General features: G+C 36.9%; 1 protein-coding gene across 2 annotated transcripts in view; it reads right to left on the reverse strand.

Annotated features, from left to right (window-relative positions):
- Positions 1–1,610: 1,610 nt before the first annotated feature.
- The window catches only part of PLAA (phospholipase A2 activating protein), a 30,713-nt gene continuing 15,085 nt past the window's right edge, over positions 1,611–17,238 (reverse strand). For both annotated transcript variants that reach the window (XM_007433020.4, XM_088129945.1), the window contains exons 8-14: positions 14,860–15,017; positions 14,539–14,758; positions 13,398–13,466; positions 10,141–10,212; positions 8,147–8,239; positions 5,726–5,890; positions 1,611–2,345 (exon numbers count right to left, since the gene is read on the reverse strand). In XM_007433020.4, the coding sequence (XP_007433082.1) occupies positions 1,780–2,345; positions 5,726–5,890; positions 8,147–8,239; positions 10,141–10,212; positions 13,398–13,466; positions 14,539–14,758; positions 14,860–15,017 (1,343 nt within the window). In that variant the 3' untranslated portion in view covers positions 1,611–1,779. The remainder of the gene's footprint in view (positions 2,346–5,725; positions 5,891–8,146; positions 8,240–10,140; positions 10,213–13,397; positions 13,467–14,538; positions 14,759–14,859; positions 15,018–17,238) is intronic.

A 17,238-nucleotide genomic window follows, 5' to 3' on the forward strand; every position in this document is an offset into this window, starting at 1 on the left:
AAGCCCAGTCTTCTTCAACAACAGCTGGTAATTGCATAAAGCAGTACAGAAGAGCTGCAGCCATCTAAAGTAGTAAGATATACATCTGGTGAACCACTGACATTTTCATTATCTCCATGATTTTGAATGGGCTCAGCTGTGTTATGCAAACCAAACCAATTGTAGTTTAACAAATAATATTTTAGCATTAGGTATACACCTAGCTTAACCTATGACATTGAAAATTAAGAGAAGTTTGAGAACACTCCTTAGATACTTTACATACATTGAATCTATTCTGTAATTTAGGGAAGCATATAGACTCTCAGTTACATAATTTAAGTTTCAACTACTGCCTTGTTCACTGCGTTCAGAATTAGTCAATTTGGTTGTAACAAATATATCGCATTTGTATAGTGATACAATGTGGGGATAGTTTGAGTACAGGAAGGCAAGCACAGCACAGAAATTGCTGTATTCCTGCACTAAGCCATAATGGCTGAGCCTACATTTTATGCTAAAATGAAATATAGTTTGTTTGATTTGGGATTAACTCATTGTCTGAACCCAAACATAAGTTTACAAATCTACTGTTTGTGTCTTATTAATCCTGTTAATAAGATAATCAAACTTTGATTATGAAACTTGATAGGTCTTACACAAAATTTATTTATAATTTCCATTTCAATAAGAAACCACCTCCTATAAAGGAAACTTCCTAAAATAAAATGAGAACATTCAGAACTGAAATAATTATTTGCATATTTAGTATTGCAGCTACATTTCTAAATCCACAAGAAATGATAAGCATAGAGGCTGCATGTTTCTGATAAGGAACTAAGAAATAATGCTGACATTTAGGTATAAGGGCTTAGACTTTAGAATGAGCATCTCATCAATATGAATGAGACAGCTCATATTTTGTAGCATTATTCTTGCAAATCTGGCTGGCTGAAGATAACACTGCACTCAACACTGGGAAGGTTATCACTAAATTCAGAGAAAGATAGAACTATATGTATTCTAAAGAAACATTCTATAGAAAGACAACCAAAAATGAAAAAGACCACAGTACACCTGAAAACACAAAAGACATATTTCCTGGCATGCTAGATTTTTCTGTAACAGTAGTTAAAAAGACATCTACTGTATGTAGAAGTCAACTTTCTGACTTATCTCCAGTTTCATAAAGAATCAGGACCACTGTTGGTAGTGTCACACAATCTAAACACTCACAGAATAAGCAGGGAGCTAATATCAAAATGCATTGTTGGAATTTCTTCCAAAATACAAACTTAAATCTAGTTAACTTTTTCTTCCAACTCTCTCAGTGGCTAGTCAGAATATTTCTGCTTGCTCAACAGAACTTTCCAGTCCCTTCTTCTTTGCAGCCCTGTGGATCTACTCCAGATACAAACTGATTCCAGATGATTTCACCATAATGGAGGCACCTGATGGGATAAGAATCCATTCTGCAAGTAATTTCTGTCTGATGAAAGGCAGCACTAGATATAAGTGTCATACATCTCAGTGAATCAAGATTTCTTTAGTAATTTTGTTAATCCCAACCTACAGAAGGTACCAACATTACCTTCAAAATAAGCATGCACTTAACAGATTTGAATAACACATTTTAAATCAGTGCAAAAAATTTATTCAGATAATTTCATGTCCAGAGAGTCTACCCACAATATTTATTCATTTTTTTTTTTTTGTAAAATACGAAATTGTGTATCTTTGATATAGTCCTAGTCTCCCAAGTGGTGGTGGTGTTTTGCTTTTTTTTTTTAAGGGAGGAGTTCAGAGCAAATTAAGAACAAATCTACAGCATTCATTTACTTTAGCTGGTTCTGATACAGAGGAATACTTCTTAATTTGAGAATCAACTCCTAGGGACTTGGCTAATTGTACAGCATTTGAATCGCCACTGATCAGCGTCCCAAGAGCCACAAGCAGTCTAAAAATAGCTTCAAGGTCTTGCACTACCTCCATGACTGTGCTGATCACTGACAAACACTGAGCTTTGCCCTCAATGTTATTACTCTTATATAGACAAACGGCATAGTTCAGAGCCAACGTAGCCAGTGCAATGTGAATGTTCTTATTGCTGCTCAGCTTCAGTTCTATTGCCTGTGACATTACTGAGTCCCCCTGTGCCATCATGAGCTTTTGCCCAACTGGGTGAATAAAACAATTGCATAAAATTCGCAGAGCCAGCATCTGATTGGCTTGCTTTCCTCCAGGGTTCAGGAATTTGATAAGATAACTGCAGAACTGAAGGCCATCCTTTTCACCACAGAAGCTTTCATTCACACTGGGATGCCTGATTGCTAATCGAACAATATCTAGTGCTGGAAAGACAATATCTAAAAACAGAAATACATAAGCAGTTAATGGTCATCCTCTGAAATTCTACAGAATTGTCAGTAAATTGGTAACTCTTACTCTTCCAATGGCTGGGTAGAAGAATTACCTCACCAAAGATTATGAATGAAATGGTTTTCTCAGAAACACATTTCATATTCCCACAGGCAAAAAAGGAAAAACTAAATATAATGGAGGTTAAAATAAACTCATTCACAGGGACTCCATTTAGAATGTCTAAGCTGATGACCCTGTTTAGGCTCAGAAGTTAAGCAGGATCAGGCCTGACTGGAAGTCTGACAATCTGGATTTAAAAGGGAAACAATGATTTGAAATGCACATGGATGTGCACATAGCATCTGTGTTATGCGGTGCCCATACATACTCTGAATCTGGATTGTAGCAAAATCTTATTAGATTGGAGCTATTCAGGAAACACTTACTGTAAGCTAGACTGGGAAGGTAAGAAATATTCCATAGAAAGCTGTGGCAAACCACCTCCATACTGTTGCCAAGAAAATTACAGAGACGCGCCCATGAAGTCAGCAGGAGTCAAGTTCAACTTGTAGGAGGGTTGATTTTAACAAGTAAGATAGTAGGCTAATTAGAAATTAAACTACAGATCTTTGTACTAATGCCAAAGTCACAGCATTTGCAAGACTGGACTAAATACAGGATATTTTTATGAAAGTCTAGGCTAACCTACCTGAAAGATGATACAGCAGTATACGACATTTTCCAAATATTTGAAAATTAGAGAGTTCTGAAAGATGGCTTAGATATGAGCTAAAAAATACAGTATGGGCACAGCATCATAACCCTCAGAACTTTACTGCTCCCTTCCATTCTTGCAACATACTTCTTCTCAAATATCAGGAATGGGAAATCTAACGTCACCCTACCACCAACTAATTCTCCCACCTGCTCATTCTTGCCTACAGAAGGTGGCTCATACCTCTAGCTTTCTAAATTACATGAGCTCTATAACAACTGTTTGCAACAACAAACAACTGTTTGCAACAAGAGACACATTTTGTAAGATGGGTGGCTATACACATTTGCTAAACAAATAAATCATTCATGAGAAGGAAGCTGTTAGAAGACAGGCAGAGCTGCAAAACTGGATACATGATTAGATATGAAATGGGAAGAAAACAAGTGACTCATTAAAATAACTCCTGTAAGTGAAATGTAACTCCTGGTGGCCTTCTGGACATGTCCATATAGTTTTCTTGGCAAAAATACGGAAATGATATGCCACCGCTGCCTTCTGTTTGTTTTTTTAACTTACCCTAACCTTAGAATTCACAGGCAATGAAAAGGCCCCAAACATTTTTTTCTAGAGGAAAGCAATCACTAGCATTATCTAAACATAAACATGCTTTTGTTATGGGCATTCTCAATTACTTAGACTGCATATCTATACTGAAATTCCAGCCAACCAATTCTGGTTCATTCTGGTACATGGATCCCCAAATTTCTGCACTGGTAGATATACTGTGAATTTTGCCAAGCAATTCTACAAAATGATTGACAGACTTGGATATTCACATAATGGCAACTATAGAGATATAATCAATAATAAAGCACCAGTTTATACCTACCCATCATGTTTACTTTCTAAGAAAGCTTATGGAGTCCACTGCTATTTGAGAACTATAATCAAATTTTTTAAATGTGCATTATATTCCCAAAGGCAATTCACATTTCTATGTAGCTTGTATTTATCATCATCTCAAGGTCAGATTAAACTCTATCAGAAACATACCACTGTAGTTGCTCTAGATGGGGTCATACTCCCCATGATGAAACCAGCTTATGACTTTGGGAAGGGTCTGTAATTCCTGCTGGGGTAAAAGGTGGAAGCTGTGGCCAGGGGGCTTTGCCCAGCTCTAACTGGTGTGCCAATTACATATCCACCTGGACAGGGAAGTCGCAGCAACTATAACTCATGCTTTGATCACCATGAATGGAAACTGTAATACATTCTACATGGGGCTTGCTTTGAACACAAGGACTTGGAAAATACAAATGGTATGAAATGTAGTGGCCAGATTCCCAATCAGGAACATACAGTAAAGTCACACCAATCTTTTTGCCTTATATGTCAAGGAGCCAGACTGTATCAGGATCTGCCTCGCTAAATGTGACTCTGGTCAGGTCATCTATAGAAGGCTTGCTGAAGGTTCCAGCTTCAGAAAGACTGGAGGGGTACAGGCCAGAAGGCAGGCTTTTTGGTAATTATCTGTACAATACGTAAGAAGCTGCCCTTGGAGGTGTACATGACTTCTATCCCTCCAATGTTTTAGGAGGTACTAAAGTCCATTCTTTTTCAATAAACCTTTGCTTCAGGATGAAGATTCTGAAAGGCCATTTTATGCAATGTCGTATGGATTTTAATCTTACGTCTACACTGTCTAGAGTTTGTATGTTTGAGACTGTCTATAAATATTAGGAAGGGAGGGAAGAAGGAAGGGAGGAAGAGTTGAGAAGAAGAGAAAGACTGAAAAAATTATGGTTGGATGGAGATGACATCCTCCAAAAGAGAGAAATAAGAATTTTAAAGAAGAAAAAGCAATGTATGAATCAGCATATGGACATAGTAGAAGCAAGGATGGTTTGTAAGGATAGGGAGGTATGAAGAGATATAATGAATGGTGTTGGTGTAAACTAGCTTTAGCTAGATTCTCTTTTCTCCTTTCTCATGCCTTTAATCTCTTTTGCATATTATTTTTTACTCCTTTTTTATATTCTGTGTAATGTTGCTTACTCCAAAAGGGAAGAGCATGTTGAATATGTATGTAGCTATATAAAAAACTCTCATACAGGTAGTCCTCAACTAGCGACCACAATAGGGACCAGAAAATTCATTGTTAAGTGATGGAGTCATTAAGTGAGGCATCATATGACTGCACCTGATTTCACATTTTGTGGCAGTCATTAAGTGAATCATCATGTCATTAAGTGAATCACGCAGTCATTAAGGGAATCACATGGTCCCCCATTGATTCTGCCTGTCAGAAGCCAGCTGGGAAGATCGCAAATGGTGTTCACATGACCCCAGGACATTGCAACCATTATAAATACATGCCAGTTACCAAGCGCCTGAATTTTTATCATGTGACCATGGGGATGGTGTGATGGTCATAACTGTGAGGACCGGTCATAAGTCACTTTTTTCAGCACCATCATAACTTCGAACGGTCGCTAAATGAATGATTGTAAGTTGAGGACTACCTGTACTTTAAATATTAAGTGTACTGATTTAAGGTAAGTGTGGGATAAAAAAATGGCTTACTTAAAAAGATGTATTAAGATATTTTAAGATGCTGCCTTTAGTCCATATAATTTGTGAGATCTGTCCTCAACAATTACTGCATACCATTTGGCCAGTTAATCGCTCTCCACAAAGTTTGCAGCTGCTCTGCTGTGGGTGCTTCCATGGGCGCACTGCACACTATAAACAGCATCTTTTCTAAAACATCTAGATCATCTTCTGTTAACCGTTGTTCTTCAGGTACATTTCCATTTAGTTCTTTCATCTTACCTACATGGGAAATGTGAAACAATTTGAAATTAGTTTGCACTTATCTCTGCAATGCATTTACTTCCTTTTTATAAAAATGTTGCATTATCTTTCTTGTAACTACTGATTGGATCAAACTATAGAAAACTTTATTTAGTGTGAGCATTCTTTAACGTCAACCTGTATGTCTGAGTTATGTAAATGAATAACTATCAGTTTATAAAGCACATTTTACTAATTTTCATAAGGTTTAAAAATGGAGATAGCCGTATGAACAAACCCACCATACTAAATCTATGCATAACTTGTTCTGCATTCTGCAGTTCCATCATTATGTTCAAATTAGGTGTAACTTTAGTAATTTCCACATACAACAAAACTGCCCACAAGCAATAAACTTGCTTTGATTTGGAACAGTAATTTATCTACATTCTGTCACCTACTTTCTAATCCAAAGTAGCTTATAAACATTTTAGGTGTTATGGAACAAGCTGTAGTCCCAAGCATACTTACCAGAGAAAACTAGACCCAGTAGAAAATATTTTCAAATAAATATATTTAGGACTGAAATACAAGTGAAAATTATAAAAAGTAATTGAAAAAGATTTATAATTGCTTTAAAGTTGCATTAAATAGTGGTAGAAGCACATGATTTGTGTTAAAAAGTTCCCAAGTACAAGCATTGGCATCCTGAGTTACAAGGATCTGAAAAGATTGCTGCTAGTCAGGACAGTCTCTACTGGGCTAAATTATGTCGGTCGAAAACTGATATAAATAAAGTGATTATAGGGTTAAAACTGAATTTATATGCAACAGTTTCTGAAGTTCTGAGTTCATGAGAATATCTTCATTAAACTAATTTATCATTATCAGACTTTGGTATTATGGCCCCAAGATGCTTTCTACCATCTTAAAACTTTATGTCCATTCTTAATTTAGAAGGTCTTATGAACACTCTGAAAACTTGGAACAGTTATAAGATCAGGCAAGTAAAGAGTAATAAACTACTGACAGCTTTTGAAAAGCAAATTTCCACCATTACAATTTATACTTTGGAATATAACTGATATACCAGAACCACAAACTAAGATGTGATAATGCAGCAAATAGGTGCCCCTCCAACGCCCACCTAAAGTAACATGTTACTGTGAGAGAAGATATCATGAGCTCGCTCATCCAGATTTATTGGGACCCAATTGTTTCAGAAGACTTAAGGACTATATCCCAAACTATCTTCTACAATACTTAAGCTATTCATTTTGTAGCATAAAATTAACTTTGATGGTTCAAGAACAAAAATGGTTTGTGTTGTATTGGTTTGCACACAAGAGTCCACTTGATCTGGTGCAGTTCACTGCTTGCACCCTTTGACAAATATTTCAGCTATGTATCAGGAGGAGTCTGGTAGCACCTTTTCCAACTAACAGATTTTATTAAAAGAGACAAACTTTCATGAGTTGCAGCTCACTTTTCCAGGTGCATAGAGGGCCAGTTTGGTCTAGTGGTTAAGGCACCAGGCTAGAAACCAGGAGACTGTGAGTTCTAGTCCTGCCTTAGGCATGAAAGCCAGCTGGGCGACTTTGGGCCAGTCACTCTTTCTCAGCCCAACCCACCTCACAGGGTTGTTGTTCTGGGGAAAATAGGAGGAAGCAGTATTAGGTATGTTCACCACCTTGAGTTATATATTAAAAAGATGGGATAAAAATCTAATAATAATAATAGCACCATTCTATGCATCTGATGAAGTGAGTGCAACTCACAAAAGTTCTTCCATTTTCATAAAATCTGGTAGTCAGAGAAGGTGCTACCAGACTTCTTTGTACTTTTTTGCCACCATAGATGAACACTGCTCTGCTCCTACAGTGTCTTCAGCTATGTGGAGAGGAAAAAGGAGGCAGTACTTTTAATGCTCGTCCTCATAACAAAACTGCTACCCAGGGAAGACTACGCCTGATGCAAACACAACAAATTTAGCATTACTCCAGTCCAACTTTTTCTCCAATAGGAGAAAGCAGAACACTGTTGGGTAAATAAGCAACACTTGAAAAAATTGACCTGCAATACTTACACTTTATGAGAAGCAACTAGCAGCTTCATTCTATTAAAAACATAAATTCTCAGTGTAATCAAGCTTTTCTATATTTGTACTCAGACATGTAACTAGAGTGAAGAGGTTTGTAAGTACCAAGGAATTAAATGATTTTTTTTAAGGACTAAGATGCCAGAAAAATTGTTTTTTACACGAATCATTTAAGAAGTCATTACAAATACACTCACCCAGTATTAATGTAGGGTTGGCCTGATCAAAAGTAACAGCTTCTTTCTTTGGAAAATAAATATTTTCAGTGTTACCTATCACTGATTTAGGCCCTAAAGGATAAAGATAAGAAGAGATAGAGAGACTGTCAGCCAATTTAGCAGAGAATCAGTTTATTGCTGATAAACTGAATGAAAAGTAATTACTTGATTGCCATCTACAGTGATGCTTAAAAGTTTGTGAACCCTTTTGAATTTTCAATATTTCTGCATAAATATGACCTAAAATGTGATCTGTTTTCCACACTTTATCCTAAAATGAGATAAAGGGAACCCAATTAAGCAAATGAGTCAAAAACATTATATTTGTTCACTGATTCATTGAGGAAAATGATTCAAAGCTACATATTTGTGTGTGGGAAAAGTATGTGAACGAAGTTCATTTGAAAGGGAAATTTGAGTCAGGTGTTTCAGTCAATGGGATAAGGTGGGAGGTCCTGCCTTATTTAAAGAACAGAATTCTGGATACTCACTATCAAAGTCTGATCTTCATAACACAGGTGTGTCTTATGTGCATCATGGCTCAAAAAAAGGAGATTTCTGAGGACCTCTGAAAAAGTTATTGATGCTCACCAAGCTGGAAAAGGTTATAAAACTATTTCCAAAGAGTTTGGACTCTACCAGTCCACTGTCAGGCATACTATGTACAAATGGAAGCAATTTAACACTATTGCTACCCTCCCTAGGAGTGGTCAGCCAACCAAGATTACACCAAGAGCAAGGCATATAATACTCTGGGAAGTCTCAAAGAACCCCAGGGTAACATCTAAGGAACTAAAGGCCTCTCTTGCATTGGCAAATGTCAGTGTTCCTGAGACCATCATCCGGAGAACACTGAACGACAATGGTGTGCATGGCAGGCTTGCAAGGAGAAAACCACTACTCTCCAAGAACATTGCTGCCCATCTATAATTTGTGAAAGACCATGTGGATAAACCAGAGGGCTATTGGAAGAATGTTCTGTGGACAGATGAGACCAAAAATAGAACTACTGCTGCCCAAGAGAGGCACACCAGTTACTGAAAGCAAAGGTTCAAATACTTCTGCCACACACAAATATGTAGTTTTGGATTGTTTTTCTCAATAAATAAATGAACAAGTATAATGTTTTGGACTGATTTGTTTAATTGGGTTCTCTTTATCTAGTTTTAGGAGTTGTGTGGAGAACAGATCACATTTTAGATCATATTTATGCAGAAATATTGAAAATTCAAAAGGGTTCACAATCTTTAACCACTACTGTATGAACCATATAAAAATGACAACAAAATTCTAGGCAGTGAATAACTTAGTAAGCTTTATAAATCTCACATAAAAGTTATATGACTGAAATTTAATAATATTTAAATGTTAGCATGAGTGCACGCATGTGTGCCCCCACACACACTATAGCTACTGATGTAGCCTAAAAATTTAGTTCAAAGGGAAGTCCATTAATTTTATTTTTATAGCTTGTTTTATTTGCCATGGCCTATCACCTCTGCTCCCCACACCCTGATCTGTCTACTACATTTGTAGTAAATCTCATTTACTTGTTGCGATACTATTTCCCAAATTCCGTGGCACGATTCACACACTGTTGCAAGCCATGTGATGTAGACTCAGACTTAGCATGTTATATAAATCTAGCCGCTGTGGTTTGTAAACTATCGTTTATAAGAGCGAAGGAACCCCTAGTATAGATCTCTTTCTCAATATAAACTTTTAAGAAGGCCAATAATACTTCAATCCCTGGAGATAACATAAAACATAAGTACAATGCTCAAATTTCTTCAGTTAGAGCACAGCAGTGGTTCTAGTATATAAAGGCAGCTAAACAGGGAGTGGCCGGAATTTGTATTTGTTGATTCTGACAAATAAGGAAGGGAATAATGAATACATGTAGCCAGCTTGGTGGCTATAGTACTGATCTTTGGTACAGTTCATCTCTCAACTGTGATAACCTGTCCACTTACCTATAAATGGATGAGCTCCACTTACAGGAGTTGAAAGATCAGATGTAGCACCTGGGACGTAACGACCAGCACCTAAAGACAAAAGAACAGTAACAAATATAAATAAATAAATAAAGTTATATTCACAAAGCTTACATAGACATTCATAATATAAGTTTATCTAGACATTCATTTATAACAGAAAAAATATCAGATCAAGACTTCATTTTGTAAAGCCCCTATCTTAATATATTCATCCAATTCTGTTGTACTTTCTCTATTAAGAAATATCCCTCCTCTCAGTTCAGCCATTTCTTTTTCTTATACTGGCCAATCATATGCCTCTGAGGAACCTGCAAGGAGGAGGCGAACGTATATCCTAACTCCCACCATTGTGCCCTTGCAACAGATATTTGGAGGCATGCCACCCCCCACCAGGAGGTAATATTGAGTCTCAGTACCACTAACTCTTGATAAACCTGTCCTCTGTAAATTTTGCCAATTCCCTTGTAAAGCCATCCAGGTTAATTACTATCACCAGCTCTAATGGGAATGAATTTTGCAAGTTAATTACATACTATGTGAAGAAATACTTTGTCTATTCTAAATCTCTTTCCAATCAGCTTCACTAGATGACTCTTGCTCCTAATATTTAGAAAAAGGAAGAAAAACATCCCCCTCTCAACTTTTTCTATGCCATGAATGATTTTATACACCTTGATCACAATGCTCCTCAGTCAGCATTTCTCTAAGATGAAGAATCCCAATTGTTCTAGCTTTTTCTGTACCTTTTTTCAAATATGATGACCAGGCCTATACAAAGTATTCCAGATGTGGATGTACTAAGATTTGTATAAAGCCATTACTATGTTGGCAGTTTTAAATTAAACTACATATGCTATCTGTTACCTAATTTAAAAAGATTCATCTGGAGCCTTTCACCACAGTAGTGATTCTGTGAAGGAATTTGGTCCACTTTCTCTAATGATCAAATCACCTTTAACCAAAAGTCTTCTGTCCCCACCCACTGGAAGAGTATCCTCAATACCAGAGCATGTGTATTTGCCACCCAAGGATTAAGCCCCTCTTGCATAAACATTGCTCTTATTGCTAGAAATGATGTTCTCCTTCCCAAGATCTTCATTCTGACAGGAGAGCAGCTATCATTCTCAGAATGACATGAGGCAATCATATTCTTCAAGGTCTCATTCACATTCTTCTCTGCCTCACCAATGATCTCCAGCTCAGTCCCCTTGGTTTCAAGGGAATGGGCTTGTTCCCTGAAAGTAAACAGCTCATTGCACCAAGCACAGCCCACAACTTATCTGTAAATTTAAAACTCTATGCAATAAATGGGAAAGCATTCTCCTCCCTGCTGGCTGTTTACCTACATACTTGGTCATTTGGTTTCCTTCTTTAAGAAATATTTTAGATAGACCCTATATTATCCGTGAACAGAGTTCGAAACTCTGGCTTTGTCATAGAGTCACGAAATTCACCATAATAATTAGTCCCCAGAGGTAGGAAATCACAGTGTCCTTCTCCAGTTCTCCTCCCTCTCAGAACAGCCATGTTCCTGCCTTCTCTCCTGATTATGAACTCCCACCTCTCTCTCTTCTTTATAAAAAGTGCTGGCTGGGGCTTAAATAGCTTATGTGTTTTTCAGAAGGATATTCCACTGAGTTCAGAAAGATCTATTTCCATTATTTCTAAAATATATATATATCATCCTTCAAATAACACTCTTACTCCCAGGGGAGAAAAAAAAAGCCCACAGGATTTCAGTGTTACTTTCTTATGTGAGAAAATTTGATATTCAGTCTTAGAGAAAAAAAAGTCCACAGGATCTGAATTGGCAGGCACTGTTTTAAAATATTCTCCAGCTTAGCCATTTTTCAGTCATTAAGGTGCCATGAAAGGCAGCATAATATATGAAGCATGACTCAATTACATTTATATTAACTGCCAAATAAGCTACTGGTGAGTAAGCTACTGGTGAGTAAAGAAGATCTTTTCAAATCTCTTTGCTGAACACCAATTGGAAGTAACTTCTATATAATATAAGGAATAGTCTATTGACTGATATAAATGAAAGAGATATGAAGTGAAAACAAAACAAGCAACAACGAAAAAGAACAGCATCAAACAATTCCTATTCCCTCAGATAATACCAGATTTATAGCCTGGTAAGAATACAGCAGACTGGAAACACCCATTAGTAAGCAAAATGATGGTAATGCCACTAGATGGCGGTCAAAGACCTAATTAAATTTGAAAGCTAAAAGTTGCCAGAGTCTAGCAAAACATCACAAGATCTGCGTGAGATCTCTTAAGATTTGGGCTATTTTTTTTTAATATATTTTATTTATTTAATATATTTATTAATATTTAATATTTATTTAATATATAAAATATATTTTAATATATTTTTAATATATTTTATTATTTTTATTTATTTTATTTATTTTTATTTATTTTTTAAAAAAATAAATGCTGGGGCTCCTGCCCTTTGGAACATTATCCCCATGAGATCATTTTGGCTTCTGGCTTTCCATAAGGCCCTGAAAATGTGGTTTTGCCAACAGACATGGGGACCCAGGAGTGTGGTAGAGCCTGTGTGTGGCTGTATTGATTGTTATTGATGGATGTTAAACTACCACAGCTATGAATTTTGTTGCATGTTTTTTTATATTGTTTTATATTGTTTTTATTGTTCTTATATTGCTATATTGTTTTTGGTGTTTTTATATTATTTTTTAATTGTTTGTGACCGGTCCAGAGTAAAATATTTGAGATGGGCAGCTATATAAATTTAAATAATCAATAAATACATAATAAATATATGCCGCCCAGAGTCACTGTCTTGTGAGATGGGTGGCTATACAAATATGATCAATAAAAATAAATATCTAAATGTCATACCTGATATACTGTGTGCAATTGTGCATTTGTCTGAAAACACTGATCCCTGGCACAGAACATTTCTATCTATATTTTTAAGCTGAATATAGGCCAATGCCTTTATTCATAAACTTGAGGACAAAAGAAAATTCATTATCTTTTCTGACTTCAGCTATATTAATTTACATCTGAGGGTATAAAAAACTGATTAAGGTGGGTTTCAGCTGTTCAAATTGTATGCATTCATGCACACATTTGGTGGCACAGCCCTTTCCTTTTTCATCTGGAATGTTCCCCTAACACTAAACGCATGGAGTCAACACTGTATATTTTCCACACTGTGAACAATTTTTTATTAACTTGGAGATGAGTCATACCTGTAAACGGATCTGTGGCAAGTCCTTCACTAGATTCTGAGGAAGAACCTGGAACATAGCGACCACTGCCTGTGAAAAGATGTACCCAACAGAAGAACAAGTTCATTATCTGATTAATTGATTGATCATGTGCTGTCAAGTTGGTGTCAACTCTTAATGACCACATAGCTAGACCTCTGGGATGGTCTGTCCTCAACCTGGCCCTCCAGGTCCTTCAACAAAGCACCTATCACTGCTGTAATTGTCCATCCCCCTTGCTGCTGGTTATCCTCTTCTTCTAATCCCAGCATTATAGACTTCACAAGAGAGCTGGATCTTCAAACACAATATGTCCAAAATATGATAATTTGAGCCAGGTCATTTGTGTCTCAAGTGAGAACCCTGCATGATCTCTTCTATAATCCATTTGTTTATTTTAATTATCCAATACATTCCATATTTCATGAATGACTTATTTTACATGATTGAACTTTTTTACAATTATGTTATCACCAGAGGTAAAATGGCTGGATTATTTCAGTTCAGAATGGGGTAACTTAAAATAAAAAATGTTACACTAGTTTTCTTTTTGTTTGTCCCTTGTTGTTGCTGCTGCTTTTAATGAAAAACCATCTAAGTGAATTTTTTGGCTGCCAAATTCTGACAACATAACTTTGTGGATGCTCAGGTGGGCACATGTTATCTAGGGGTTGCCAACCTTGTTGCATAGACAGTGAAATGGTTAACATCATTGATTAGGACTAGGAAGATACAGGTTTAAGCCCATATTAGCCATAGTATAAAAACTCATTGAGGAACTCTGGGCCACTCATTCTCTCAGCCCAACCTACCAGACAGGGTTACTGTTGTATGAAAAAACAAAAAGAGAAAGCGCTGTGTACACTCCCTTAAGGTACAAACAAAAGGCAAGATACAAATCTAACAAAGAAATCATCCTATCAAGTTTAGTTTGAGGCCTCAGGTATTTTAGAAGGCTCTTTTTATTCTCAAGAAATCGCTGCTTAATCAGCTCTTAATATTTGAACAAATTAGTGCTTCAAAACATGACTGAAGCAAAAGAATGCCAAGATCTGCATTACATATATAAAAATGAGTATGAGTTATACTCTGTCATGCTTTTCAAGCAATCCAAGAACCTTACCTGTGAAAGGATCTGAAAATTCAGTATTTGTGGGTCCCAGCATTTGCCCTTTGGTGTTATCTATTATGAACTTGGCCACTTGATCCAGGAACATGGGATTCAGATCATTCTTTTGCAGGAAGTTGTATGCTGTCAGCCATGGATCATCACTAGTACTATATGGCAGTTTATAAGAAGGGCCACCTTCATTTACATCAATAGTGAAAACATAGTCATATTCCTTTAAATAGAAGTCAAATTAAAAGCAATTATTTTCCTATACACCTTCAAAGCACACAGATGAGTACACTGAGCAGCTAGTCATTCAGGAAAAATGATTACCTTTCCTTCGAATAAAACTTTTCCAGATGTCTGCTGCGTGGCTCCAGATGAGCCAACAACATCTCCAATTTTCATCCACTTGCCTTCACTAATGCTCCACTGGTAAGCTTCAACTTTTTCACCATCTTTAATAAGTCTTGTTTGCCCATCCCTTGTACCTTAAAATATACAAAGAAGAAAATTAACTGCATGCCTAGAGAAAGTAATTTAAAAACCAACAATGATTCCCTGCATCAAAGATAAGATAATTCTGGGTGTTTTGTCTTTTTCTCAAATATAGTAGTATGTACAATTTGAAACTCTACTAGCATAGTCTATAAAGATTAGAATTTATACTCTGTAATTTTAGAGATATGAAATGCCACATCACGGTCAATCTTTGGCAATCTGCTGAAACAGATTTTAAAAGAATTCTATTCATCTATTCATAGTATGTATATCTCCTAGTTGGTGGAATGCAGGCAACAGTATGTTGGTTTGCAAGTTAATCTAGATCAGCCTTTCTCAATTAGGGTTGAGATTGCTAGGATTCCACAAGATATCATGACTGAAAAGTTTTTTGAACTTTGCACAATGCTAGCTTGCATTGGTGGAAATTGTTACATGCTATCTTTGTACACGCTGTAAAATGTGGATTAAAAGTGAATTGTATTGTGAAGTTTTTGTATTTTTTCCACTTTTATGGAGGAGTTCTCTGAGACCTGAAGATTATTTCAAGGGTTCCTCCAGGGTAAAAAAGCTGAGAAAGGCTGCTCTGATTAAAAATTCTATCTTGCACAGTATAGTGTGAGCATATTTTGGGGTAAAACTAGGCTTTGGTTATGCCTTTGGTATACCCACCAATAAACATAATTTTTTACCATTAGCAGGAAATGCTGCTTGTGGCACAGGTACAATTAAGCCTTGTAACCTACTCTATATCCCCTCTATCTTATGAAAAACCACCATGTGAAAGCCTTGACTGACCAAAGGCATAATGGATGATAGTTCTCAGTGTCTATGGGCCCATATTGAAGTGCCATATACAGTTGCAAGAAAAAGTATGTGAACCTTTTGGAATTTCATGGTGTTCTGCATTAATTTGTCATAAAATGTGATCTGACTGTCATCTAAGTCAACAGTATTGACAAATATAATGTGCCTAAAATAATAACACAAAAACAATTCTGATCCTTCATGTCTTTACTGAACACACTCATTCAACATTCAAAATGCTAGTGGAAAAAGTAAGTGAACCCTTGGAATTAATAACTGGTTGACACACACACACACACCCCCCGGCAGCAATAACCTCAACCAGGTGCTTCCTGTGGCTGTGGATCAGACCTGCACATCGTTCAGGAGGGATTTTAGCCCATTCTTCCTGGCAGAACTGCTTTAGCTCTGTCATATTCTTTGGACGTCTCATGTTTATGGCTCTCTTCAAGTCATTCCATAGCATCTCTATTGGGTTGACCTCTGGGCTCTGACTTGGCCACTCCAAAAGGCGGATTTTGTTTTTCTGAAGCCATTCTGTTGTGGACTTGCTCTGGTGTTTTGAGTCATTGTCCTGTTGCATCATCCAACTTCTAAAGAGTTTCAGCTGACGTATAGACATTCTCACATTATCCTGAAGAATTTTTTGATACACTTGGGAATTCGTCCTCCCCTCAATGACTGCAAGCTGTCCAGGCCCTGATGCAGCAAAGCAGGCCCAAATCATGATGTTTCCTCCACCATACTTTATGGTTGGGATGATGTTTTCATGATGATATGCAGTGCCCTTTTTACACCAGATGTAGTGCTGCGTGTTTTTTCCAAATAGTTCAATCTTTGTTTCATCAGTCTACAAAACATTTTGCCAATACTGCTGTGGAGTGTCAATGTGCTCTTTCGCAAACTTCAGGCGTGTAGCAATGTTCTTTGTAGTAAGCAGCGGCTTCCTTCGTGGTGTCCTGCCATAGACATCCTGCTTGTTCAATGTTTTACATACTGTAGACTCATGAACACAGATGTTAGCCAGGTCCAATGATGCCGTCAAATCTTTGGCTGTCACTCGGGGTTGTTTCTTTACCTCACTGATGAGTCTTCGTTGTGCTCTTGGGGTCATTTTGACTGGGCACCCACTTCTTGGTAGAGTAGCCACAGTCCCAAAATGTCTCCATTTGTAGATTGTTTGCCTAACTGTAGACTGGTGAATTTCTAAGGTCTTTGAAATCACTTTGTAACCCTTTCCAGCTTTATGTAAATCAACAGTTCTTGATCGTAGATCCTCTGAAAGCTCTTTTTGGTGAGGCATGGCTCACTAAGCGTATTCTTCTTGTGCGGAGCAAACTCAAAAAGTTTGAGTGGTTTTTATCAGTCAACGTAGCTCTAGTCCATACCTCCAAGGCTTAACAA

The sequence above is a fragment of the Python bivittatus genome, unplaced genomic scaffold (assembly GCF_059951505.1).
Source record: "Python bivittatus isolate LINGU-HERP-01145 unplaced genomic scaffold, Pbiv_v1 ctg000850_np1212, whole genome shotgun sequence".
NCBI lineage: Eukaryota > Metazoa > Chordata > Lepidosauria > Squamata > Pythonidae > Python > Python bivittatus.